General features: G+C 41.1%; 1 protein-coding gene across 3 annotated transcripts in view; it reads left to right on the top strand.

The window, feature by feature from the left end:
* Window positions 1–25,654, top strand: part of LPIN2 (lipin 2) — a 65,559-nt gene that overhangs the window by 30,240 nt on the left and 9,665 nt on the right. For all 3 annotated transcript variants that reach the window (XM_069957729.1, XM_069957728.1, XM_069957730.1), the window contains exons 4-14: window positions 16–302; window positions 5,037–5,144; window positions 5,367–5,490; window positions 6,816–7,155; window positions 8,942–9,041; window positions 9,782–9,969; window positions 11,276–11,369; window positions 12,436–12,505; window positions 12,622–12,711; window positions 12,850–12,929; window positions 19,935–20,076. In XM_069957729.1, coding sequence (XP_069813830.1) covers window positions 16–302; window positions 5,037–5,144; window positions 5,367–5,490; window positions 6,816–7,155; window positions 8,942–9,041; window positions 9,782–9,969; window positions 11,276–11,369; window positions 12,436–12,505; window positions 12,622–12,711; window positions 12,850–12,929; window positions 19,935–20,076 — 1,623 coding nt within the window. The remainder of the gene's footprint in view (window positions 1–15; window positions 303–5,036; window positions 5,145–5,366; window positions 5,491–6,815; window positions 7,156–8,941; window positions 9,042–9,781; window positions 9,970–11,275; window positions 11,370–12,435; window positions 12,506–12,621; window positions 12,712–12,849; window positions 12,930–19,934; window positions 20,077–25,654) is intronic.

Here is a 25,654-nt window from a genome sequence, read left to right as displayed (position 1 = left end):
TGTCCTTGTCTTCAGGATCAAGTCCCTGCATACTTGGCTACCTCACCTATTCCTACAGAGGCTCATTTTTTTAAGAATGTCCACATCCACGTGCCAAACTCTTCAGAAGACGTGAAGGCCTCCCAGCCAGCTCATGCTTTTGAGGCTGAGAATGTTACAACTGGATCTGTAAAAAAGAAAAAAAGGAAGAGACGGCGAATAAAACATGAGAAAAAGGAAGATGTTCCCAGTCCTACAGGAACTGAAGACATCTTTGAAATTGAAATAAGCTCTGATGAAGAAAGTCTGGTTCAGCCTCAGAGGTACAGAGCGTAACTTTAATGTATTACTGCACATAACACATTCACCGTAGTAGACTGGGGGCTGATGTATACCAGGGTGTGGGGCTGGGGCATCTATATATGCTCCACTACTTGCTTGGAGTTGTGCATGTAGATTTTAATGCGGTTTTCTGAGGCAAAGCCAGTGTGAATCCATAAATATGGGAAATATAAATTAAATATGTGTCCAGTGCAATTCACGTTCAAAACTACTGACACTGTTAAATAACTGTTATGTCAAGGGGACAAATAGTACCTTCCATTTAGCTATCTGTACTTCCAGAATGTAGAAAAATCGTTTAATTCTTCAGGGAAACCTTTGTTCTCGGAGGACTCCCACTCTTCATTGGGAACACATGAATTTTCCGCTGTGCCGAATGTTCATGTTTAGGAAGGGGGGGGGAGAAATAACAGTAAACTGAGCGATTTTATGGCCAAGAGTTATTGACGATGTATAGGCACTTTTAGTTGTACATCCAGACATTTACTCAATGTTCACACATGGCACAAATAGCGGCTGTTCTGTGACACGGCCGTGTCACAGAAGGGCCACTGTCTGAGATGTTCACATGGCCGATACTGCAGTGAACACCACTTCATCTTCATTGAAATGGGGGCACATTCGGGTGTGCTCGCACTCTATTTAGCCATAGCACACAATGTAAAGTACAGCTGGGAGCCATACTTTACATTGTGTGCACAGTCTATTTCATGTGGCCACTGTTCACTAAATAGCGGCCGCACAAAATAGACCTCTCCATTTTCTGTGCGGCCACATGGAATCCCGGCCAGAGTGTATATAGTGTGTGTGTGTGTGTGTGTACACTACAGCCGTGGTTCCATAGGCTGTAATGTAATCAGCCACGGTCATTAAACTACTGTTGTTATTGCAAACCTGCAACAACGGCCGCTGTTTAATCAAAATACACTGTGTAAACTTGGCCTTATGGTGTGTCTGCAGGATATGCCATTGAGAGCTGATAGATGCGGGGCCTATCTCAAGATTAACTGCCCCCCAACCCTATCCGTCAGCCAGGAGTGGTTAAGGAATAGAGATGAGCGAACCGGGTTCGGGTTCGAGCCTATCCGAACCCGAATGATCAGCATTTGATTAGCTGGGGCTGCTGAACTTGGATAAAGCTCTAAGGTTGTCTGGAGAACATGAATACAGCAAATGACTATATCCATGTTTTCCACATAGCCTTAGAGCTTTATCTAACTTCAGCAGCCACCGCTAATTAAATGCCGATCGTTGGGGTTCGGATCGACTTGGACCAGAACCCGATTCGCTCATCTCTATTAAGGAACTGAAAAATAATTGAGCAGGCTGTTTTATGATATTTGCGTATCTCCCATTGGTTTTATGGCACCATGTGTAAGTTTGTGTAACCTCCAAGTGACATCTATGGCATAAGATGTGGATATGACATAAATGCCCCAGGTAGGAATGCCTTTACAAATTAACCCTTTGCAAAATACTATAGCTCAATAAGCTATAAGTATAAGCTATAAGTAATTTTATAAGTCATTTTATGCTTCACAACACACCTGTTTTATGTTTGTGATGCATCTCCTATTCATGTACAATATATTAAAATTAAGTGGGAAAACGCTGCACAAATTACATAGTTTTATTTTGCACGTCTAATTTTTATAGGCATGAAATTCACTTTTGTGTTCTGTGCGTATTGTATCAAGGTGCAATGGTTAAAAGAAAAACTTGCTCTTAAAACGCACAAACATTCAAAAAATGCCTGCAAAAAATCTCCTTTTAAAATTATACAGTTTAGGTTATCAGACCTGAAGCCAGGCTGGACTTGCATCCATAATACGGTAAAAAATGCACAAGTAATAAGCCTGTGTGAAGCTGCCCCAAATCCTGGATTATCTTCAATTTATTTTCAAAATTTCATCTCCAGTTCAATGGTTTGTCCACATGAGGGCACTGTTTCCATATTTATAAAGGCAGTTCTAGCATCTCTGTATGCCGGCAGCTTTTGCTGTCCCCTCCTTTCTGCTATCATCATCCTTTTGTTTTCTCTTTTCTATTACAATTTCTTGCTTTTAATGTTTGTTTTTTTTGTCTGAGATGTTAATATATTAAAGGGAAACTTGTCACTCTTTAACATGGTATCTTCAGTTTGCATTCCCATGTCCCGTAAATTACAGACCCCTGCATACAGTGAGGCCATGGATCGGCATCGGGAACTCCCGGCATCTATGTATCATTATTATGCTGGGAGTTCCGAACCTGTTCAAATCTTCCCCTACTGTGCTGCACGGCTGTGTCAGTAAAGTAGTGGGAAGTTTTGAACAGGTTCGGCACTCCCGGCATCATAATGAGTTCCCAATGCTTGTCCACAGCTTCACCGTACGTAATTTACGGGATGTGGGAATGCACCCTAACAGTACAGGTATTGGTCAGTGTATCATGTTAAGTTCTAGGACCTCTTTGACAGAAAAAAAGAGAATATAAAAGTCACAGAATATAAAGGGAATAAGTAGAGATGCAGGGTATATGTAGGGAGGTTTGCAAGGATTGTCATGTGGAGACAAGTTATGTAGTCAGTGCAGTCAACAGGGAGGCACACCAGAGACCCCAGACCTTATCAAATTCAGTGGAGCATCCCCATATTTCCTTTTTGTTAGTGCATGTACAGTGGGTCTCTGATACCTCCGCTAGAGACAGGGGGAGCGAGCATGCCTGCACCAGTTAAAAAAAAGCAATAAATTTTAAAAAAAAGTGAAGTGCTAATTATGATTTGATTTGACAGGAATAACTTTGTGGCAACTTGCCCCAGTTCCAAACTGGTGAGCCTTTGGTATGGTCTTGGAACATAATGCCTGTAAGTTTAACTGCAGTCTGTTCAACTGACATAAATGTGTTGTGTTCATACAATAAAGAGCCACCTTAAACCATCACCTATGGGTGAGCCGTGTACTAGCCGTTATACATGGCTCTAGGCATCAGAACGTTGTATAAAGTTCCGTTCTTATTTATGCGACTTTGTTAGGATTTGACGCTTTACTTACTGGTTTGGAGAGTCCTCTGAGTATTTTCCCCAGAGTAATAACCGGCATCTTGGGATAAACAGACTGCATTGAATTTTCTTTTAAATGTTTTTATACCCTTTGCCATATCTGTACCAGTTTCCCAATGAGTCGAACATGTTATGGCTGGCTTAGTAGCTTTGGTGTATAGTAGTATATTATATGGGAACTGGGATGCAGATTCCTGTTAGTGCAGTACACACTGGTAGCAAATTTCAGGAGATAGATCACACAATAGAAGGGCACAGTCCTCTGCATACTGCCTGCATACACGTGACCGCTTCTCCTGACCCCACCATGTACGCTTGGCCATGCTGCATGCTTAGTTTAGTGGGATGAGGTGAATGTACCGACATATGCCAATCTCTCTTTTCCCTGACCCTGTTTTTTTACTTCAACTATGATAGTGGGGGAACTGCTGACTGACCTAGGGCTTTCCCCCACAAGAGTCTGCACATTGTCTGCACATTGCTTTCACAAGGAGTATTTCTTTGTGCAGAAAATGGTCTGATTGTTTGACGCAGGGAAATTTAGCTGACAGACAAGCAAATACTCATTCATCAGGTGATCACTCCTTCTATTTGGTGGTAAAAAAAACATTTACATCTCCCCATGTTAACAGGGAATGCTTATTTATGGCTGTACATATGTTAAAGGCTTCAAGAAGGTTCAGGAGGGGAAGTGTAGTTACTAAGAAACTGAACACAATAACAGGGGGACACAATCTGAGGTTATTTAGGGGAAAGATCGTAAGCAACATGGGAAAATATTAGCTATTAGATGCTTGGAACAAACTTCCAGCAGATTTTTATTCGCCACGTCTCCCCAGGTAATAGGGGATCTGCAGCCGGCAAACGATGGATGGAAAGGGTGGCACATACAATCCAGCAATTATTTGTGCAGCCCTGGTCAGTAATAAAGTCTCGTAATAGGCTCTATAAGTGATCACTGATCTACCAGGATACTGCACACATGGGCTCATCTAATGGGGCACTTAGTCAACTCCTTTGATGGAATATGTTCTAACTTCTCTCAGTCTAATCTATCTAAAATATGTCTGATTTCTCTAAGGCTGTGTTCACATCTGAAACACTGCCTAAGTTGGAGTATGTACCAGTGACCCAACAGAATGTTAATGTACATTATGGTATACCCATGCTGGGTCTATTGAGTTACATGGACTGAGTGTAGTCTACTAGGGTGTTTGGTCATTTTTTTTGTGTTTTTTTTTTTTTTTTGTTTGTTTTTTTATGCATTCATAAGTGGCCATGCTTTGGAGTCCCACAAAAAAGACAGTATATGTTCACAAATGGATACAACATAGTCACTACAATGGGTTGTTTAACTCAATGGGTGTAGCATTGTTGGCATGTCATTCTGCCAGTATGCCAATATATACCTAGTTTTCATATGTGAACATATGCCTAATCCAGCAAACTAATCTCTAATTCTGCAATCTCTCTATATCTATATATCTATGTAATCTTCCTATTGGCCATGTTCATAGATGACCTTGCCTTGTACTGCATCTGACTTATGTGTATGATTTAATACTTGGCACCTCTATAGTTGTTCGGCTCCCCTTATACGGGCTGCAGATGGTGCGAGAAATATCAGGAGTGCACTTTGTGAATGCTGAAACACTTGTCTGTCCTCTCTTTTCAGGTCATCATCAAGCTCTACTTTGAAGGAGGAGGAGTACAGAGAGTCTTTTCTCTGCCATTCATCTGATCACTATGCCCTGTCTGATGGAGACTGGTCCCCACAGGAGAGGTATCTACCAGAACTACTAATCAGAGACTGCTAATAATAAAATAGTTGGGTTTATGGTCTGCCAAGTCATTCCTGAGGTTAGGAGGCCTAGAACTATTGTACTTTGTAACATGGTGGAGGCAGGATATTAATGGACATATCATGAGTCAGGGTTGAGAATTGACTCTTTTCAGAAAAGATATTCTCTATTCTAACTCTTTGATCATTCTTTTTTCTACTCAGTGGCTTTTGCCAGTCTTTGGGTCCAAAGAGCGATTCAGAGCTGGAAGTGAAGCCTACAGACTCTATGCTGAGAGCAGAGCCCCAGATGGAATGGACATGGGGTGGTTTCCCGGAGTCAGCCAAGGTACATGGTGGTCTCTGTTCTTCTTTCGTTGACAGTGTCTTTTTTTTTTTTAAATGAGGATCTCTAGTTTTCATTGAAAAGGGGTTAATCCATGTGTAGTGAAAAGGTTTTTCAACTTTAAATAAACTACAGAGGGATACATAAAAATATAGTATTTCTTATATATATATACACCCATACACAATCACGCACACCGTATACAGCAAAAGTCTGCAGCACACCAATTTCAGAAAAAAGAGTGATTTGTACCATTCAAAGGTGCAAAAAAGGATACATTTGGAGACTCTTAAGAATTGTGGGTACATCCTTTGTGCAAATCACTGAGAGAGTTTAAGCGTTGTATACCGTTTTAGACCTATAGATGGAATAAATCTTCTTTTTTTTTTTTTTTTTTTCATCTAAAGTTGGTGTGCTGCAGGCTTTTGCCATAAAGTTTTTGGGATCCATTGATTTAGCTGCTTGCAGAGTAAGACCTTATTCACACGTCCTGTAATCTACGGATCCATATTTCTGTACCTGATTTAGTGCACATTGATGTCTATTGGGCTGTTCACACAGTCAGTAGATTACAAGGATGCGAACCAATCCTGAGGAAGGAAAAAGGGACATGTCCTAGTGCAGGCCCAGATTTTTTGTATATTCTCTCAAACAAATCAATGGGATCCGCTATTTTCTACTGATTGTAACCTTTTAGCATCCATATTTCCGTAAAGAAAATGAGGATGAGACATTAGTCACATGTTGAAAGGTTGTTTTTCTAAAAAAAACTAATTTACGTAAATATGGACGCACTACAGATGGCCAATCCGTAATTTTTAGAGGATTGTACAGGTGGATAGTGGGAGGAATCTACGGACATTAAAAAAATACTGAACGTGTGCATAAGGCCTAAATCTCTTGGCATTTTTTGAATGTGCAGCTTTTTTTCTGGAATATTCAACTGGTATTTTGTATAGTTTTCTTCACCTTCAGGCTCTGAATATTATGTTATTTAGCTGATTTTACAGATTATTACTTGTGCTATAAAGTATCTATTGGAGTATCTCAAAGGTGCTGTTGGATTTTTTTTTTTTTTGGCATATTACTTGTGCTATGACCATTGTAATTCCTTTTCACTTCCAACATATTCGTGCTGGTCGTCAGCAGCACAAGCGTTAGCAGACACAGAATCTGCTGCTTGCAGCTGAAGCGTTTTGTTGACCATAATACTTTGGTTAGCTTCCATATTATAGCTTTGGTTAGCTTCCATATTATATAGCTTTGCTAGATTTAGACGAATGTAAATATAGGTTTAAGAATTAATGGAAAATGGTTATTTTTTCTAGGTCAGCAAAAAGGAAAGGACAGACCACCCACGGACGGCCACAATAACTCCGTCTGAAACCACGCACTTTAGGGTGATTAGTTCCGAGGCGCTAGGTGGGGCAGCCGAGGATGAAGTATCTATCCAGGACTCTATTTGCACTGTGTTAAAACCAGAACCACGACCTCATTCCATCAGTGTTCAGGTAGATTCTAACCAGCTGTCATCACCTGACACTGCTGCAGACTCCCCAAATGTGGATATATCCTCAAATGTGGAGGAGATCCTTTCCCTGGAGGCCGCCGATACAGTGTCTGACGTGAAACCTTCACTAAAAACAGACTCCCCCAGCAAGAAGAAAGGTATATATGAATTAAATCTGTCAAAAGCAAGTCACATGTTCCTTATTACTGCTAAAGCTTAAACACATTAGTGGAATCCTGCCGCTTGTGAATAATACCCTTCAGGCCTTTATACACAATATAAAGACATTAGCCAGACTTATCTAATTGTGTATGGGGGCCTGAATATATGGATACCCAGCTGCGCTGAACAATCATTTGTATAAAAAATTGGCTGCCAGCTTTCTCTTATGTGTAGGTAACTCTTCATATCTTTAACAATTTAAGGTTGTCCAAGTTAGGTTATTCTGGTGAATCACAAACATTTAGCAATAACTTATTCCCTTTTAGGTCTGTTTGATATTAGCCTTGTGATATTGGGTAATGCTGTCAGCATCTCTCAGCCAGCATGTGTGCTGTATTTATTGAGATGACTTGTTCTTGGTAGATTGCCAGCAATTTGGACATTTTTCCATTCCATAATGTCTTATACCACTGAATGACTATCTTACAGTATTGTATGCTAATTCATAAGTCCTGGGGGTGTCCTGGTGTCAGGTTAAGGAATGCTGCTTGATATGCGAATGGATGCATGTCACTATGAAGTGAGATTTTAGGAAGATTTTTTTATAGTTATTTTTTGCAACCTTTATAACAACCATTCTCTTTTTTTTTTAAATAACAAAGCGTCTTTGACAATAGTTATTCTAGACATAGTTGCTACACAGCCATACATTTGAGGTATTTACTAGGTAGCCAAACTGTTCGATTTTGTCAATGTTCTCCTGGCATTTTGACACAGGAAGTTAATTGCCTGACGTTCAGGTCCGGAGAATGTTGCCAAAGCTAACAGTTCAGCCTCTTTCCTCAACACTACTGGGGGTTACACATGGCAAAGAGTGTGAACATAGCCATATGCTGACACCTTAAAGATATCACTGTATTTCATGGGACCCACAGCTAGCGTTGGGCAAAGCACACAACCCATTTAAAGGAGAAGTCCAGTGAAAATTTTTATTAAAGTATTGTATTGCCTCCCAAAAGTTATACAAATCACCAATATACACTTATTACGGGAAATGCTTATAAAGTGCTTTTTTTTCCCCTGCACTTACTACTGCATCAAGGCTTCACTTCCTGGATAACATGGTGATGTCACAACCCGACTCCCAGAGCTGTGCGGGCTGTGGCTGCTGGAGAGGATGATGGCAGAGAGATGCTCTGTGTCCCCCAGTGTCCTGTGTCCCCCAGTGTCCCTCTGCCATCATCCTCTCCAGCAGCCACAGCCCGCACAGCTCTGGGAGTCAGGTCGTGACATCACCATGTTATCCAGGAAGTGAAGCCTTGATGCAGTAGTAAGTGCAGGGAAAAAAGCACTTTATAAGCATTTCCCGTAATAAGTGTATATTGGTAATTTGTATAACTTTTGGGGGGCAATACAATACTTTATTAAAAATTTTCACCGGACTTCTCCTTTAAGAAAGATCCTGAACCTTTTGATTTAGCATTTAAGTTCCTTACATTCTGGTGCAATATGGAATGGCAGTATAACTGGTTAATAGTGTCTTGAAGAGGAATTCACACAGCTGTATATTTCGTTTTATGTTTATTCTAGATGTTTCTTGCAAAGTAGGACCTGGCTTCCATTTTTTTTTATCTTAATTTTTTAGTAAAAACAACATCTGGATTTTCCAGCATAACAACAGCCATTAACCACCATTCAGTGTAACATTTATTCTTTTATGAAAAAAGTCATGGGTTGGAGACTACAAAGCACGTTTTTCATAAGTTTGCAATCTGCACACAGGTGTACGGAAGAGAAGCCAACATCAGGGCCCTGGGGACATTTATCTGGATGATTTAAATGCTTTGGAGCCTGAAGTGGCAGCACTTTATTTCCCTAAGAGGTATGGTTTGATGCTTCCAGATGTTGTCTCCGCAGTTAGTGCTTACTGGTACAGTAAAATCCATTCAATGTAATATATCATATTCCCGACTCCACTATAGTTGTATAGAGCGTTTTTCACCGAGGTCTCAAGACTATATATAATAGACCTCTTGGTATTAACCACCAAAGGTTAGGGTCTCACTTCGGGCACAGGTTCGTATCGCACTCGAGATTTGGTGCTGTTTTTGCACTTGTTTTTTTTCCCAAAAGCCAAAAAATATGATCAACCAAAAATGGAGCAGTATGAGAGAGATATTAGGCGGCTGCAGCTTCTGTATGCAAGTTGTTATACATAAGGGGGAGCGGAAGACAGTGGTGCATAGCACCAGGGAATGTGCTGGCAAAAAGAATGTCACCAAAATGAGGGCAAACCTCACATCAGAAAAGCCGCTGATTCAGTAAGCCCACACAGAGAAGTAATACCTACAAGAAGCCACGCAGCGAGTTCACACGTCATTAGTGGTGGTTATCCAATACCATATCGGAGAGTAGAAAAGATGTATTCCCTTCTCTCTGTGTGGTTCATCTTGGATTCTGGATAGTGGATAAAGTATATCGTAATGTATCATTGTGTTCAGCATTGTTTAAACTTTATCTAAAGTACTATATAATAAAGCATACTGTATTTACATTTGCTAATGCATATTTCTTATTATCCTATGCCTATCTGTTTTATGTAAAAGGCTTTCTCTGTTACAGTGACACGGATCCTGGTTCCAGGCAGTGGATGGAGTCTGAAACGCTGTCAGGATCTCAGTCTCCACAGTCTGTTGGTAGCGCTGCAGCTGATAGTGGTACTGAGTGCCTGTCTGATTCTCCCATGGACTTGCCAGATGTCACACTTTCACTTTGTGGTGGTCTAAATGAGAATGGAGAGATCTCCAAAGGTGAGTGTCATACTGCAAGGACAGCCACTAGGGGGAGTCTGTCCCTAACAGCAGACAAAGACATGAGTATGTACTGTCAGGGGACAGACACCTCTAAGTCACATAAAGGAATTGTCTACAGAACACAAGGGAAGTGGCTGGCTACCCTGAAGTATAATAGCGATGTCATTCTCTCCAGCTGCAATAGTAACAGATTACTGCTATGGATTGGACTTTCCTTGTTGCATACAGCTGATACCAAAAAGCTGCAGAAATGTTTTTTCAGATCATTTGTTCACTCTCATTCCATACCTTTTACAATGGGATAAAATAGCCAGGATGTGTGTTACTTCAGTAGGATGCATTTACATTTATTAAGATCTGATGAAATAGCAGCTAATTTCTTATAAGATCCTACAGATACATATAGTTGTGTGATTAAGACCTTGTTCACATAGAGCCTGTATGGAAGCCCTACAGGTCTATAAAATCAGCATGGATATTCTTCTAGGGGGAAAATACCTTAATATGGTATCCAGTCATGCGTGGGACAGTTTGAGATTCTCTATTTTAGATGGAACGTATACAGTTTTAGTATGGGGCCATACAGACAGCTCAGACATCGTACAGAACTGCAGTGCTGGTATTTGCATGTACTCTTAGGGTATGTGCACACTGAGGAATTCAGACAGAACCTCCGTCGCGGAATTCTCAGCCCGTGTCATAGACTCCATTCTATGCATAGGCGGATTCCACCCTCCGTCCAAAGAATTAACTTGATCATTCTTTGGACGGATGAAAGAATCCGCCCGTGCATATAATGGAGTCTATGACACGGCAGAGGCGCGGGCACGAGCTGAGAATTCCACGACTGAAGTTCCGTCTGAATTCCTCAGTGTGGACATACCCTTAGGCTGCAACAATACAGCTTCTTGTGTACAATGCTTAGCACTAAAGCAATACTCCTGTTTCATTTATGTGATTTCCATATATAAATGGATGATGAACTACGCTAGATGACAGCAGCCTATTGTCTGGCAATATCTTGAGCTGTCACAGTGGATTTTATAGTCTGTCAGCTGAAACTATATTCTTATGGCATCTTTGGCTGATTAGGGCCAATCATTTGCCACTGTGCACAAGCTTTTTTTTTTTTTTAACACTGATCTGCTAGTGTAGACTGGTGTTTCTGTAGTCCACTTCATGTGAGTCACACACGTTAAATCTAAGTCTTGTGATAGCTTGTTAGAGCTCATTGCCTAGCTTGTAGACATAATTTACTGCCTGTTTAGTACATATATTTATAATCATTTTTCATTTAATACAGAGAAATTCAAGGAGCATATTATTACCTATCAGCAGTTTGCCGAGAACCCAGGACTCATTGACAATCCTAACCTTGTCGTAAGAATCTATAACAGGTAAGTAAGAATTACTGAGCAATTGTGCTGCGCTTTAGACACTGTGCTGTCCGTTTCCAGATCACAAGCATACTTGCCTTCTGCGCTGCTTGTGATTCAGCATCCAGCTCTCCTGTCCTGTATCTTCAGGCCCCGCTCCTCCGGTTGCCAAATATTCAGTAGGAGGCCGTGGCCTGACGACACAGTGGAGGACGGGAGATCCGGATACAAGATCACAGGCAGAGGCGATGGTAGGTATGCACTGCTTGTGGCCTAGAAACTGACAGAACGAATATATGCAGATCTGTGCTGTCAGTTTCCCTTTATCATTATCGGCCGCACATCCCCTGCTTACACAGGAAAACGCGTGGCCGTTAACAATACATTTTGAAGCGTGTTCTGAAGATGTTATTGTCACTGTCATTTTTACACTGCCGATTATCAGCCATATGAACATTTCTAGCAACACTCCTCACTGATAGTCAGCCAGTGTAAAAGGCCCTTTAGTGTTCAGACCTCCACCAATCGCTAGATCTTGCCAGAAGAAGCCCCCCTTTCCCCATCTTGCTGCTAACTGCAGGAGTTCTAAATTTGTTATCCTTGGTTAAATGAGGAATAAAATTCAGACTTGTAGTTGACATCTGTTACCATTTATGTTCATGTTTTCTCTCCATGGATGTAAATGTATATCTAATTAAAGGATATAAAGATATCGCATAAGGGTACAAACATACATAATGTATCTGCAGTGCACTGAGGCTGACCCCTGGGAGGCCCTGGAGTGTACAGGAGCAGGGACCTGGCACAGTATGTTCCCGGGCCGTGGGGGTTAATAGCGCTGAGTTTGCCGTACTCGCAGCGGGATGACAATCTCGCTGCGAGTATGTCAGCCGTTGAAGTGAATGGGCAAGTATCCACAGCGAGTTCACAGCGGGAAATCCTCTGCCAATACGTTGTGTGTGTTTATACCCTTAGGATCTACCCTTCTGAAAATATTTGAATGGAGTTGACATTGATCACTCATTTATAGGGGTTTGGTTATCACATGATGCGTAGTATGTAAACTTACTGACTACTTGTCTCCCAGGTACTATAACTGGGTGCTGGCAGCCCCTATGATCCTGAGTCTACAAGTGTTCCAGAAGGGCTTACCCAAGGTAACTGTCTGACCATAGCTATACTGCATACACTCTTAGCAGAACCCAGGCTTATTTATAGGGGTCTCATTATTTTATCTCTTAAACAGATTCCTAATACATTTGTTTTTCTGCAGAACACAGTTGAATCATGGGTGAAGGAAAAGATGCCGAAACAATCAAGGAGATGGTGGTTCTGGAGAAAGAAAGATAGTATGGTTAAGCAGGTGATGATGCAGTACTGTATGTTGGTCATATACCTGATATAAAAGATTCAAATGTAAACCCTCTTTGCAATGAGCTTATAACAGTGAGTTTATCACAAGTGACCCACACCCTATGTGTTTTTTATTTGCCTTTTATAGCCTGACACAAAAGAAGAAAAGCTGGATACAGAACTCGGCAGTGAGCAATGCTCAGAAGGGAAGGAGCAACCAAACATCCGGTATATACTTACTAATGGGACTTCTGTCTCTCATCTCAATCATATTTGCAGAGAATCTTATTTTGGTTATTTTTAAAGGTGTTGGATCACATCCAATATTAATCACTTAAAGGATGTACAGAATGGAGACCAGTTCTCTTTTAGAATAGAGCAGTGGTCAGGCATTCATACTTTATGGGACTGCCAAAGAGAAGCATAGTACAATGCTCACATATCTCCTTCATTCCCGGATAGCTGATGGGATAACCACATGTATTCTGAACAGTTGCTCCCCTGAAGTCGGGGATTTGGTACCCCTGTTCTCATGATCAGTGCACTATCCTGATTGTGTTCCAGCTCATTTTATGTTGCAATATTTAAAACACTGGTAGCAGGGAAAAATCTCAAGTATTTCAGTACTTATCAGCTGCTGTATGTCCTGTAGGTAATGTTATTTTCTTTTCAGTCTGACACAGTGCTCTCTGCTGACATCTCTGTCTGAGACAGAAACTGTGCAGAGCAGCAGCAAATCCCCATAGAAAAACCTCTCCTGCTCTGGACAGTTCCTGTCTCGGACAGAGATGTCAGCAGAGAGCACTGTGTCAGACTGAAAAGACTGAAAACGTTTCCTGCATGACATATAGGAGCTAAGAAGTATGGGAAGACTTGAGATTTTGTGGTAGAAGTAAATTACAAATCTACATAACTTTTTGACATCAGTTTGTTTTAAAGAAAAAGATTTTCCCTGGATAAACCCTTTAAGTGGTGTTCAAACTGCTTCGCATATTGTTTCTTCTAGTAGAGAATGAATGACCTGCAAGTCTCCATACGTCTTTGACTTTCTCCTAAAGGGGTTGGCCACTTTATAGTAAAATTGTTTTGTGTACAGTATTAACAGGGCTGTCCTTAGGGTAGATGGCGCCCTGTGCAGAATATTCTTTTGGCGCCCCCCCCCCCTTCCCAGCTGATTGTAGCCCATCCCAAGCCTATCTCTTGGAGACACACACTGTATATACTGCTTACACAAACAGATACAATCACATATACACATACAGACACACGGGGGAGATTCATCAAACATGGTGTAAAGTGAAACTGGCTCAGTTGTCCCTAGCAACCAATCAGATTCCACCTTTCATTCCTAACAGACTCTGGGAAATGAAAGGTGGAATCTGATTGGTTGCCGGGGGCAACTGAGCCACTTTCACTTTACACCATGTTTGATAAATCTCCCCCACAGTGTATATACTGCTTACACAGACACACAGTACATATATCCCGCGAACACAGACTCACATACACACCACACAGGAGCATGCTGGGAGTTGTTATATTCCACACACACCACACAGGAGCATGCTGGGAGTAGTTGTATTCCACACACAGCCACACAGGAGCATGCTGGGAGTTGTTGTATTCCACACACGCCACACTGGAGCATGCTGGGAGTAGTTGTATTAAACATACACCACACAGGAGCATGCTGGGAGTTGTTGTTGTATTCCACACACACACTCCACTAACACACACAGACAGATACATACATATATTCACACAGAAGGATCAGTTGAGGATGTCTCTGCCCATGAGGAGGAGGTGGAGGAGGTAAAGCGGAGGATCACATTGCTGATGTCTCCGTCCGGAGGGAGAGGGGGCGGGGTTATGGGCATCTGGAAGACGCTGTAGGGGGCGGGGGAGGGGGCTAGGCTGCAGTCACATGTCTGGGGGAGAGGAGGCTTCTCCTTGCTGACACTCAGCAAGGCTGCTGTGCCGGCGATATATGGCCTCAGGGGGAAGCAGGTCGCGCCCCCTTCCTACTAGGAGTGCACAGCGCCCTGTGCAGCCGCACTGCTCGCACACCCCTAAGGCCGGCCCTGAGTATTAATAACTGTACTCGCTGTATATACTGACAGCAGCTCCCTGTGTACCTCCTAGAGCTAATATCAGACTCCCCTCCTCCAGGCTGGGCTGCACTGTTCTGTGGTTAATCTGTCCATAAGATTGCTGACATGGAGAAGCATGTGACCAGGCCCCGCCCCCCTGTGTCCACCACTGAGCCTGTATGTGTCTATGGAGGACAGGGCCTGGTCACATGCTCTTCCATGTCAGCCATTTTATGGACAGAAACAAAACAGAGCAGGGCAGCCCAGCCTGGAGGAGGGGAGTCTGATTTTAGCTTTATGAGGCACACAGAGAGCTGCTGTCAGTATATACAGTGAGTACACTTACTAATACTTTGTACTGACCTATTTTACTAAAAAGTGGCCAACCCCTTTAAGGAGAAACGTTACCCCTTTGGTTCCATGTTCTTCTCAAAGAGAAGGGAGCGATTGATTCCCTCCTTGTTACTGAACTCTGCAAGATATCTGCCGTCTACCCTAAAGACTAGGGCTCTAAAGTTAACATAAAAGCAGTTTGCAGATAGAAATTCATATTATGGGGGGAATTTATAATTTGTGTGTGTGTTTAGGTTTTGGTGAAAGTGTAAAAATATCCAAAGTTATCAGAATTTTGCTAATTTTTTTTAATTTTTTTTTTATTTCGTTTTACACCATTTTTCTGGAGAAAGCATTGAAAAATTCCCCATAATGTGCTCCAAGGCACAAGTTACTGTAAATGTACATTTTTCTTTTTTTTTCTCCCTCTGAATTCTGAAAAATTGTGCTAGTTTGGGACCCACTGTTTACAACTTGTATTTCTTTATTGGTTAGTTGGTTAGTATCTATAATTTCATATTTATACTTGGATTGTTGTCAGACCAGAGACACTTCTCTATTGCCCTGTTTGGAGCCATGAATAAGTCTGTTAGAGAGACGTCGGCATTTTATTGGCTTCAATGATACATTGGCTCTCTTACACTTCATGACTGGCCAGATTCCATACACCTGATAGAAGACGGTTGTTAAAAGAATTAAACAGTGGAGAATGGCTTGCACTTGTTGTTTACAGCTGCTCATTGTTACCGCTGGCATACTGTGTTTTTTTAAAACCTTATAAGGTGACTGTACATTTCCACATGCAGTTATGACCATACATGACTTACACTGTAATCTGTGGTAATAGGGCCCGAACTCTCCTAAGCTGCTACAAAGTGATTGTAGTGTTCAGCATTGGTTAGAACATTGGACGATTGCTTCATTGTTAGAGACGCAGCTTCCTAAATTATCCTGTGCTAAACCGCAACATGAGTCATTAATCAGAGTTCTTGTCCAATGCTGGTATTACACCGGTGCCACTGTTGGTCTTCCTACCACTGTCTAGCACCCTGTTCACAACATTGTATTATTTTTACAAATTCTAAAGAGAAAAAAAAAATCTGTATGTATTTAAAAGTTGCTTCTCATTAACCCCTTAAGTCCCGCGATCGCGATATAAGGAACTCAGTGACAGAACAAGCATCTGTCACTGAGTGATTGAAACCCCCGCAGGTAAGTCAATTACCTCCCATCCTGTCGGTTCAACGATCCATGTATAGAGTCTGCTCTCAGGCAGGCTCTATACATAGATCGCCGATATATGCAATCTAATGACTGCATGTTTTACAGTAATAAAAATGTAATAAAAAGGTTTTTAAAAGTTTTAAAAAACCCTTATAAACCCCCTCCCAATAAAAGTTTTAAATACCCCCTTGGACATTATAATAATATTAAAAAATAAATATATTACGCATGATATTAATAAAAACTAGAGATGATGACGCAAAAAATGACACCCCAACCAGGTCCTGCAAATCCTGAGAAAGTCCTGCAGGCACTTTTTAGCATATTTTATTGTTAAAAATACAGTAATTTATTTTTCATTCTACTCTACAAAAGCTGGAAGGTTTCCGAGATTTCTGAAAGATTTATTTTTTAATGCAAACAAATAAAATATAAAAAGACAAAAGACTGGTTTTGCCATGTATGTTTCAGCCAACAGAATACAATTGGAATTTTATTTATACTGCATGGTAAATGCCATAAAAAAGAAACCATCAAAACATTGGCAGGTTATTTTTTTTTCCCTCCACGTGCCTAAATAAAAATGAATAAAAAGTATTCAGTACACCTTATGTACCCTAAAACGAAACCATTGAAAAGTAAGACATCCTGAAAAAAAACGCATTGACGGAAAAATAAAGTTGTGTCAGAATTCAGATATGGGGGAAAAAAACTATTTGTGATGTAAGTAATAGGAAAATTTATGAGACGTGATGAACTTAATTAGATGGAAAAGGAAAATCATAATGGATGCCACTCATTAGTGTGGAAAAAACAACAAATGTCTGATTTTCTTCAAACTGGGTATGGTACCATAGTAGCAGGTTGTGCTATGGAAAACAGACAAATTGGGGACCATGTGATACCAATTGATAGCATATGCATAAAGAAAATCAGTGGGGACGTTACTGACTGTGGTTCCTCCAGGGGCAGCCTATGGGGATGCAGGCCTTGTTACATTCACCACCTGAACTTTGTGCTTAGTTTTTACATTCCGTACCTTGTATATGTCATGAGTGTCTCATTCTGGAGAACATCTGTAACACATCATTATGCAGGAGGTAAACAATGGGACCAGACAGTCCAGATTTAATGCCTTCTTTTATAAAAGCTACTAATATCTGTGAATGGTTGACACTGGCAGAAATCTGATAGATTGATGAAACTGACGATTAAGCTCATAAAAATAAGCAATGAGTGTTAGTAGATTGCAGATCTGTGTCATAAGTCCTCGCTATTGCAGTCTGCATAATGTCCTGGTTTGTTCCATTTTTAGCTGGGGATGGGCTTAAAATGTTACTGTCTTTCATGTCCAGAGATGTCAGAATTGTAGATTGCATTGGGTGTTGGACCTGAGACCCACTGCAACGGTAAGTTGTTAAAGTGATGCGAGCAGCAGCCAAGTGCTCTCCCAAGTGCCATAAACTACATTGCGCCCGCATCTGAAATCCCCGCTCCATTGTGTGAACTGATAGGGTTTTCTGTGGCCGCCATTCACTAAATAGTGGCCGCAGAAAACTGACGTGTCCGTTTTTTTACGGCACCGCTAGGGATCCTGGCCAGAGTGTATACTATGTGTATACACTCCGGCCAGGATTCCTTTAGCCTGCAGAACAATGTAGGTAAAGGATTAATCACGGCCGTGTTACAACGGCCATGATTACTAATTTACTTATGTTGTGTGAACATAGCCTAATGGAGGACTTCAGTCAGATCAGGTTGCTGGCTCAATTATTTATTTAGTTATTAGTTTAGGGTCACACTGGGCCTCATTGAATTGTTTGTGTGGCCTTCACTAATGACATTGTATATGAGATGGATTGAGGGATGGATACCGCATTTTCCGGCGTATAAGACAATTTTTTTAACCCTGAAAAATCTTGTCAGAAGTCGGGGGTCGTCTTATACGCCGGGTATGGTCGCCCATAAGGTGGGGGGGCTCAAAAATGGCCTGCATCCCCACCGCATGGGGCGACCATTTAAAAAAAACAAAAAAAAAAACAGTTAACTCACCCGGGAGGCTCCGGAAGTACCTGAAGCCTTTGTCATTCTTCCGAAGCTCTCCCGAGCAGCCAAGCGTCTCCGATTAGACGCTCGACTGCTGGGGAGAGCCTCGGGCATCCCCGGCGCAGTCAGTGTACGTCACACTGGCTGCGCCGGCAACGGGAGCAGAGGAGAAGACGCCGGGAACGGGCCCGGGTGAGTTAACTGGGTGAGTTTTTCATTAGTTTAGCCGCAGTTATCCCCTGCCTGACCGCAGCAGGGGTTTACATTTTCCAGCATATAAGGCGAATCCCTGACGATCTGATTAAAGTCAGGGGTCGTCTTATATGCCCAATCGCCTTATACGCCGGAAAATACTGTAGATGCTTTTTTCCCCTTGATACTAAAGTAGCTGCAGGGATAAATCTAGGACCAGTGCCTTAGAACCATGATAACAATATAAACCATTTTTGCTAGTAGAATACTTGGTTACTTCTTTTAAATAAAGTTTGACATTTGAAGTGTTAAGGTCAATGGATATAGATAGCTTAGACTGTGACTGGATTGAAAACTGGCCTAATGACACCAAGCTTTGTAGTACAGTACAGTCTATGGAAGATGTGCAGATGTTACAGAATGACTTAGACACACTGAGTGTTTGGGCATCTTCTTGGCAAATGAGGTTCAATGTGGATAAATGTAAAGTTTATAAAGCTTTGGTGCAGCCCCATCTGGAGTATGCTGAGCAGTTTTGGAACACAAGTCATAAAAAGGATGTTCTAGAGCTGGAGAGGGTACAAAGACGGGCAACTAAACTAATAAGGGGAATAGAGCATCTTGTTTATGAGGAAAGATTAAAAGAAATACATTTGTCTAGTCATAAGAAGAAATGTATGATTATGATTCACCTATTTAAATATGTAAATGACAGCCACAAGAAATATGGGGAAAAGATGTTCCAAGTAAAACCCCCTCAAAGGACAAGAGGGCACTGCCTCCGCCTGGAGAAAAAAGGTTTAGTCTCCTGAGGCGACAAGCCTTCTTTACAATAAGAACAGTTAATCTGTGGAACAGTCTACCACAGGATCTGGTCACAACAAAAACTGTAGAGGACTTCAAAACAGGCTTAGACAAGTTCTTAGACCAAAATAACATTAATGTATGTGTATAGAATGTGTAGAATGTACCCATCATCTGTCCCCCTTCCTTTCATCCATCCCCTCCTTGAACTTGATGGACATGTGTCTTTTTTCGACTTTTCATACTTACATAGTTAATAAGAGTGAGCATGTAGGGTGGCAAAGTAGGAGACCAGATTGCAGAGAAAAGGTGTATCCAGGCTTTCTGCCCTATAACCATGTGCGTGTGCCTTGCTTCATGCCTCATCTTGTTTTCTAAGTAAGTTCTGAAATGCCTTGTGGTTCCCTTAGGTATAGCCATGCGGTTACCCATAGTTTAAACTCAACGTTGCATGAAATGGTTGTATAACCCCAAAGGCAGGGCGTTCTGTGGTCATTATTAATCTGAGGCCATACATTTATCTGTATGTCATTACATTCCTTAGGCCGAATACTGAGGACAACTCGTCTAGTGATGAAGAATCATTGGAACTGAAGCAGATAATAATGGAGGCTGCTCCTGTGGAGTATCATACTGTTGGGACCACATCTTATCGAAAGACCCTGCGCCTCTCCACAGAACAAATTGTATGTAATAATTCTCTTATGCTCTTCTAATGTTATGTTTTATATAGTTCACTTAATTACCGTGAGTGAATGGTTTGCGGCACCAGACATCCAGCTTTCACACAACTTTATTTTCTTTTAGGGTTTTGATTTCTTTTGTTTTTTAATTTATATGGTGGACTTTTCTAGGGATTTTTCATTAGCCGGTATCCTGGCCAATAGAACCCTTAATGTACATTGAATATAAAAAAAACACTCCGATAGCCAAAGCACCTACAGCCGCTGAGAGGGATTATATGATATACCACGAGTCAACAAAAACAGTCTGGTTTCTAAGATGTTGATTTTTGTATGCACAATTTTACAGTGTACCTATCATTTTGGCGCACGGCAAGGTACATTGCCAAAACTCCTGAAGGTATGCTGTCCAATTCTGACGTGAGCGGTTGATAGAACTCCCAGAAGTGCCAGAGACTACATTGTAAGTTTATTACACTATGGCACTTCCAGAATTTTCACCAACTGCTCACGTCAGAAGAGGACAGCATACCTGCCTGCGTTTTGACAACGTTTCCTGGCGCGCCGGTGAAATGATAGGTACATGTTAAGGGGCATCACAAGGAATCTAACACATGAAATAAAAGTGTTAGCCTTGTAGTATAGTCAGATTCTATCCATACTGTGTCTGTTGATGTGATTCCTCAGCGACTGGTTTGCATGTCAGACAACTGTACAGGGTTAAACTGTGTCAGCAGGCACAAACTAATATATAGGAATTGCTTTACCTATGAGAGATAAAATAGAGACAGCAGGGCAGATTCTTCTACACAGCTTCACAGTAGGATACAGATGGCTTTGCATCTGTCTATCATTTGCCCATAAGAAAAAAAATAGATGTCCATAAACAGCAGCCATTAAGTATGGACTTTAATTGGAAACATGAAGACTTCATTGCAGCTGCCTACTTTTGATCACTGCCTACTTTTTGATCACTCCCACTACAGCACAGGAGCACAGTATGGGAGCACACAGGAAAGTTTTAAGCCCCTCATAATTCCCTGACTTAGACTTTAACATGTGCATGGCAGACGTGCTGAGGACCATAAAAAGTGAATTATCTTTCATAACATCAGAGGCTGTGTCACTTCATTGATGTCTACGGTGCAGCTATTTGGGATCTTAGAAGGTGCATGTAGTATCTTGCTAGATTTGTCATCACTTCTCACAATCTTTTCTTCTTTTTTGGACACATTGGCCTACATTTACTAGTGTCTTTGTTTACTTCAGTGTAACATACGTTTGCCACGTATAACCTGAATGTTAATTATAAAAGTGTTGCAGTATCCTGTTGTTCTGGCGCGCAGCTCTTACACTAACGTGCTGTAAACGCCAACATCTGGCACTATTTCTATATGGCATATGCAGTGCAAACTCCCAGAAATGTATTACACCCACTTATTTTAGGCCAGACATAGCAGCAGGAAATTTGTGTGAGTGAAGCTCTTCCCAGTTGGCAGTAAGCAGTTTTCATACCTTTTATTTTATTTTATATCATACATTATGGTGCCCCACCCACAGACACCATAGGCCCGCGCTCCTGTGACATCATCAGTGCATAGGCCCTGTCCCCTCAGCTGCCCTTAGGCTGACGTAGAGGGGGTGGAGCTTAGACCTTTAGGCTGACCTTTTCCAATGGCCGTCGAGGGGGCGCGACCTATGCGTGATGACGTCACGGGCCTACAGTGGCGATGTGGGTGGGGCTAAGTGGTGCTTCTGTGAAGCCCCGCCCAGGTAGCACAATTCACAAATGATAAAAGATCTCTTTTTACTGGAACAAGCACAAGATGTATGAAAACTGCAACATTTACTCTTTACACCTGTGTAGAGAAGTCCTAATGCAAAAAGGGGGTGACAGTGTCACTTTAAGCATATGTGGAAACTCTCCATTTCTAACATGCTCTGGAAAATTATACTTTAGGGGGGGGAGAGAGTGTAACATATGCCACAGAAATCCCATAATTTAGAGGTTCCTTTTGATTGGTTGCTTTAGGCTGCTTTTTTGCATTTCATCACTTTTGTTGTTCCCTCTTCCCCCGTGAACTCTGTGTGAGTGCTCTGAGGAATAAGGTGTCTCAGGTATTATTATTATAATATTATAGTGTATATATAGGTTATGGGGCCCACTGAACACGTTAGAAATGGTCATATGGATTTTTTCCCAATCTCCTCTGCATGTCTAGAAAAGTCCTAAAAAGTCATATCTTTTGTGTGTAATTGGGAGGTAATGAGGCAGCATAGAGGTATGTGATAACCCTGACAGCTGTTCTAGTGTCTGCATTAAATATCAGATTTACTCATCATCTGGGGACACTGTACACAGCGGTGAATGTGAGTCTTCTATAAAACCACCAACAGCTGCTCAGCTGCAGAATTACCAGGTGTGTTAATACAATAAGAAAAGGAGAGGTGGGAGATACACCCATAATGTGCTAACCTGTGGTATTGAGGGACTGAAGTGGACGTGAAGAGTGTAACCACATCCAGCAGTCAGTCACAACTCTGAGGTCTTAAAAAAATCTTCTCCTTTGAGTCATGGAGCAGATCCCATCCAAGATAATTCCAAGACTGGCGTACACCACTTAAAAAGAAAATGAAGTGCGCCAAATGTAGTGATAGTTTGCATCTCTGAATATGTTCAGACTTAGTTGGGAAATGAGATCTATTCCTGCCATATAATCCGGCAAAGACTTTTGAAACGTATGGCTCTAGTATTTAAAATTGTCCTCCTTTTTTTTTTTTTTTTTTTTTTTAAACATGTCCACCTTTTTAACCTTTTTGTGACTGCAGAGCAAAAACTGTAATTTTGACTACAAATCAATCACAGATCAATTACAAATATAATAATAAGTATAGAAGACACACCAATAAATAGGCAAGTACAAAAAATAAGTATAAGTGGCCAAATGTGCAAGGTAGACAGTCAATGACAAAAATTTGTCAGTTAAAAAAAAAAGTGATTAGTATGTCATACCATAGTGCCAAAGCCTCTACCCCAACATGTGTTTTACCTCCTAGGTTTCAACATGTTTTGTGGCAGTTTTTAACACAGTTCACTGGCGCAAAAACGGATGCGCAAAAACGGATGCGTTTTGATCTGTTTTTGGATTTTTTGTATTTGTTTTGCATAAAACCGTTGAAAAAAACGGACTGCAAAAATGCAGTGTGGACCCAGCCTAACTTACCTCACTGTGCCAGTTTTCCAAGGGCAACAGATAATGAAACAAAACAGCACCTGGGAGAATAGTGAGTCTATATCTTTCAAAAAATACATTTTAAGAAGTCCTTGTACATGTTTCATTGTAGTATAGATCTAGTTTTCTCCATGACACCACCCCTTTAAACAGTGTAAACCTAGACTGGATAGTATACAGATGGGCCATTTGAGAGGTCTGTCATTAAAAAAAATTGTGACATGTTAAACCCTGACTGATTTAAAAACTCTTGATAAGATTTTTAGGTACTGACTGATCAGTTGAATGCGCTGCTGCGTGCTCTGTGTCTGAGACATTGATGGCTTTATAGACCTGCATTGGAAGCCTGTCAAGTTCATGTGACACAGTGAGGAGGGACCATGCTGCACACGGGCCTCTCCCGGCTCATTCTCCTGATCTATCATGCTCTAAACCCAACTGATCAAAACTTCTATTATGCCTCGGACATAAAGTGTTTTTTTTTTTGTTTTTTGTTTTTAATGGTCTTGCCCATTTAACTACAGGCTTTTACTTGTGCCCCATCCTGTTTGAATCACCCAGAATGGAAAAAACATTCAGGGGGGAATAAATAAAACAAATGTGTTCTGTCAAAATAAAATGATTTCACCTTTTCACAGTTCACTGATAAATAAAAGTCCTAGGCATAATGAAAAGGAAGGAGATGCCATGTGTTACATAGAACAGACACATACTTGGGGTATGAAATTAAGGATAAAAAACAGAAAATGAATCCTTCCACATGGTGAAAATTGCCTGGAATTTAGTGGTTCATGTTTATTCATCCATTTTCTTTATATCTTGGTTGTTCTTTTCCCTACAGTGATTGTACTAAATGCATATCATATTGTGTAAAAATAAAAGGCATGACAAAGCAACGGAGGCTTGGCACATAAAGTAGACTTTATTACTACGTCCAACTGGCCTCGATTCCAGCTTAGTCCGTATACTTTGCTGGAATATACCGTGCTAGCTGAGCCCACTCTAGGGATGGCTGAGAAAATATAAGGCTTTATTTCTTCTAAGATTACTTCACTTTATCAGGCCCCAGCTTTCTCAGGGGAAGCTGTACAATCACTGATATGACTTTCTCTTAGACATTGAGCAATAGCATTTGTATGTCTGCCGACCAGAAAGGAGAAGTATCAACGTGCGTGTTAGGAGGGGTGCGTTTACGTGGTTTCACCAGGGAATTTCCTTCTTCCTCTAAAGTGAAAATGTTCTGTCATATTTTTCATGTGACTTCACTATTCCATGGAGACTTAAGGGCAATGGACACATTCACATTTTTTTTTTTACATTTGTTTCCCGAATACAAGATGAGGCAACTTTCTAACTTAGCAGCTAAATGTTATGAAATTGTTAACAGCAACCATGTGGAAAGATAAATCGGCTGGGTTATCTGCTCTCTGTGATAGAGAAAACAGCAGGAGGTGAAGGGTACAAAAAAGCTCAGATTGTGTAGGTGGGGGAATCCATAGAGAATGGCTTAGAGCCTTATTCCACCGGACGAATATCGTTCAGGTCATGGTTAAATCGTTCGAATCTAAATGATAATCGTTCGGTTGAAATGCAGTTACACAGGCTGGAGAAGGGGAGGAGAGCACACAAAAGGCAGTTTACCGGGAAGAATCACATGGGCCGTGCACACAGGAAACTGCAGGGGCTGTAGAAGCTAAACGAAGTATATAAAAAGACATGTGGAAAAAATGTTTTGCACTCTAATAATTAAAAACAAAAGAAAAGATTCTTTTCAAAAGTGTCCTCAGCTTTTTATTGGGTTTTGCAGGCATATCAGCTCACTTGATCGGACATTGGCTGTGGAGAAACAGGACTGTATGCAGGACAGTAAATTTGTTGAGGCAATTACCCTATAAATATATGCACCCATTTATAATACTTGCTGGATATCAGGGGGTTGCTTCCACAGCTGTGCCAGCCCACGTACAGTTGTGTCTGCACACCCAAAAGTTTTGTTTTTTTTTTAAATTTATTTCTTACCTACACTTGATAAGTCTTGGAATATGTGTTTATGTAGTAAACCTTCACCACGGGCAAGCAAAGAGTCTTTTTGTTAGCCGATAATGTATTCATGGCTCCTACATGGCATTAGTAGCATAATATGTTCTGAGGGGAAAAAAAGGAACCTGACATACTAATTATAAAGAAATGGGATACATGGCAACACGTATCAGTAATATCTGTCATGGTTCAGCAGCTGCAACGCCAGTGTGAACATAATCTTATGTCTGGACTGACGACTTCCGAGGAGCCAGTATAGACATTTGCATTTTGCTTTATATTGATGTCTATAGAAGTTTTATTGTTTC

This window comes from Dendropsophus ebraccatus, chromosome 2 (assembly GCF_027789765.1).
Source record: "Dendropsophus ebraccatus isolate aDenEbr1 chromosome 2, aDenEbr1.pat, whole genome shotgun sequence".
Lineage (NCBI taxonomy): Eukaryota > Metazoa > Chordata > Amphibia > Anura > Hylidae > Dendropsophus > Dendropsophus ebraccatus.
This window is presented reverse-complemented; position numbering and strand designations above follow the sequence as displayed.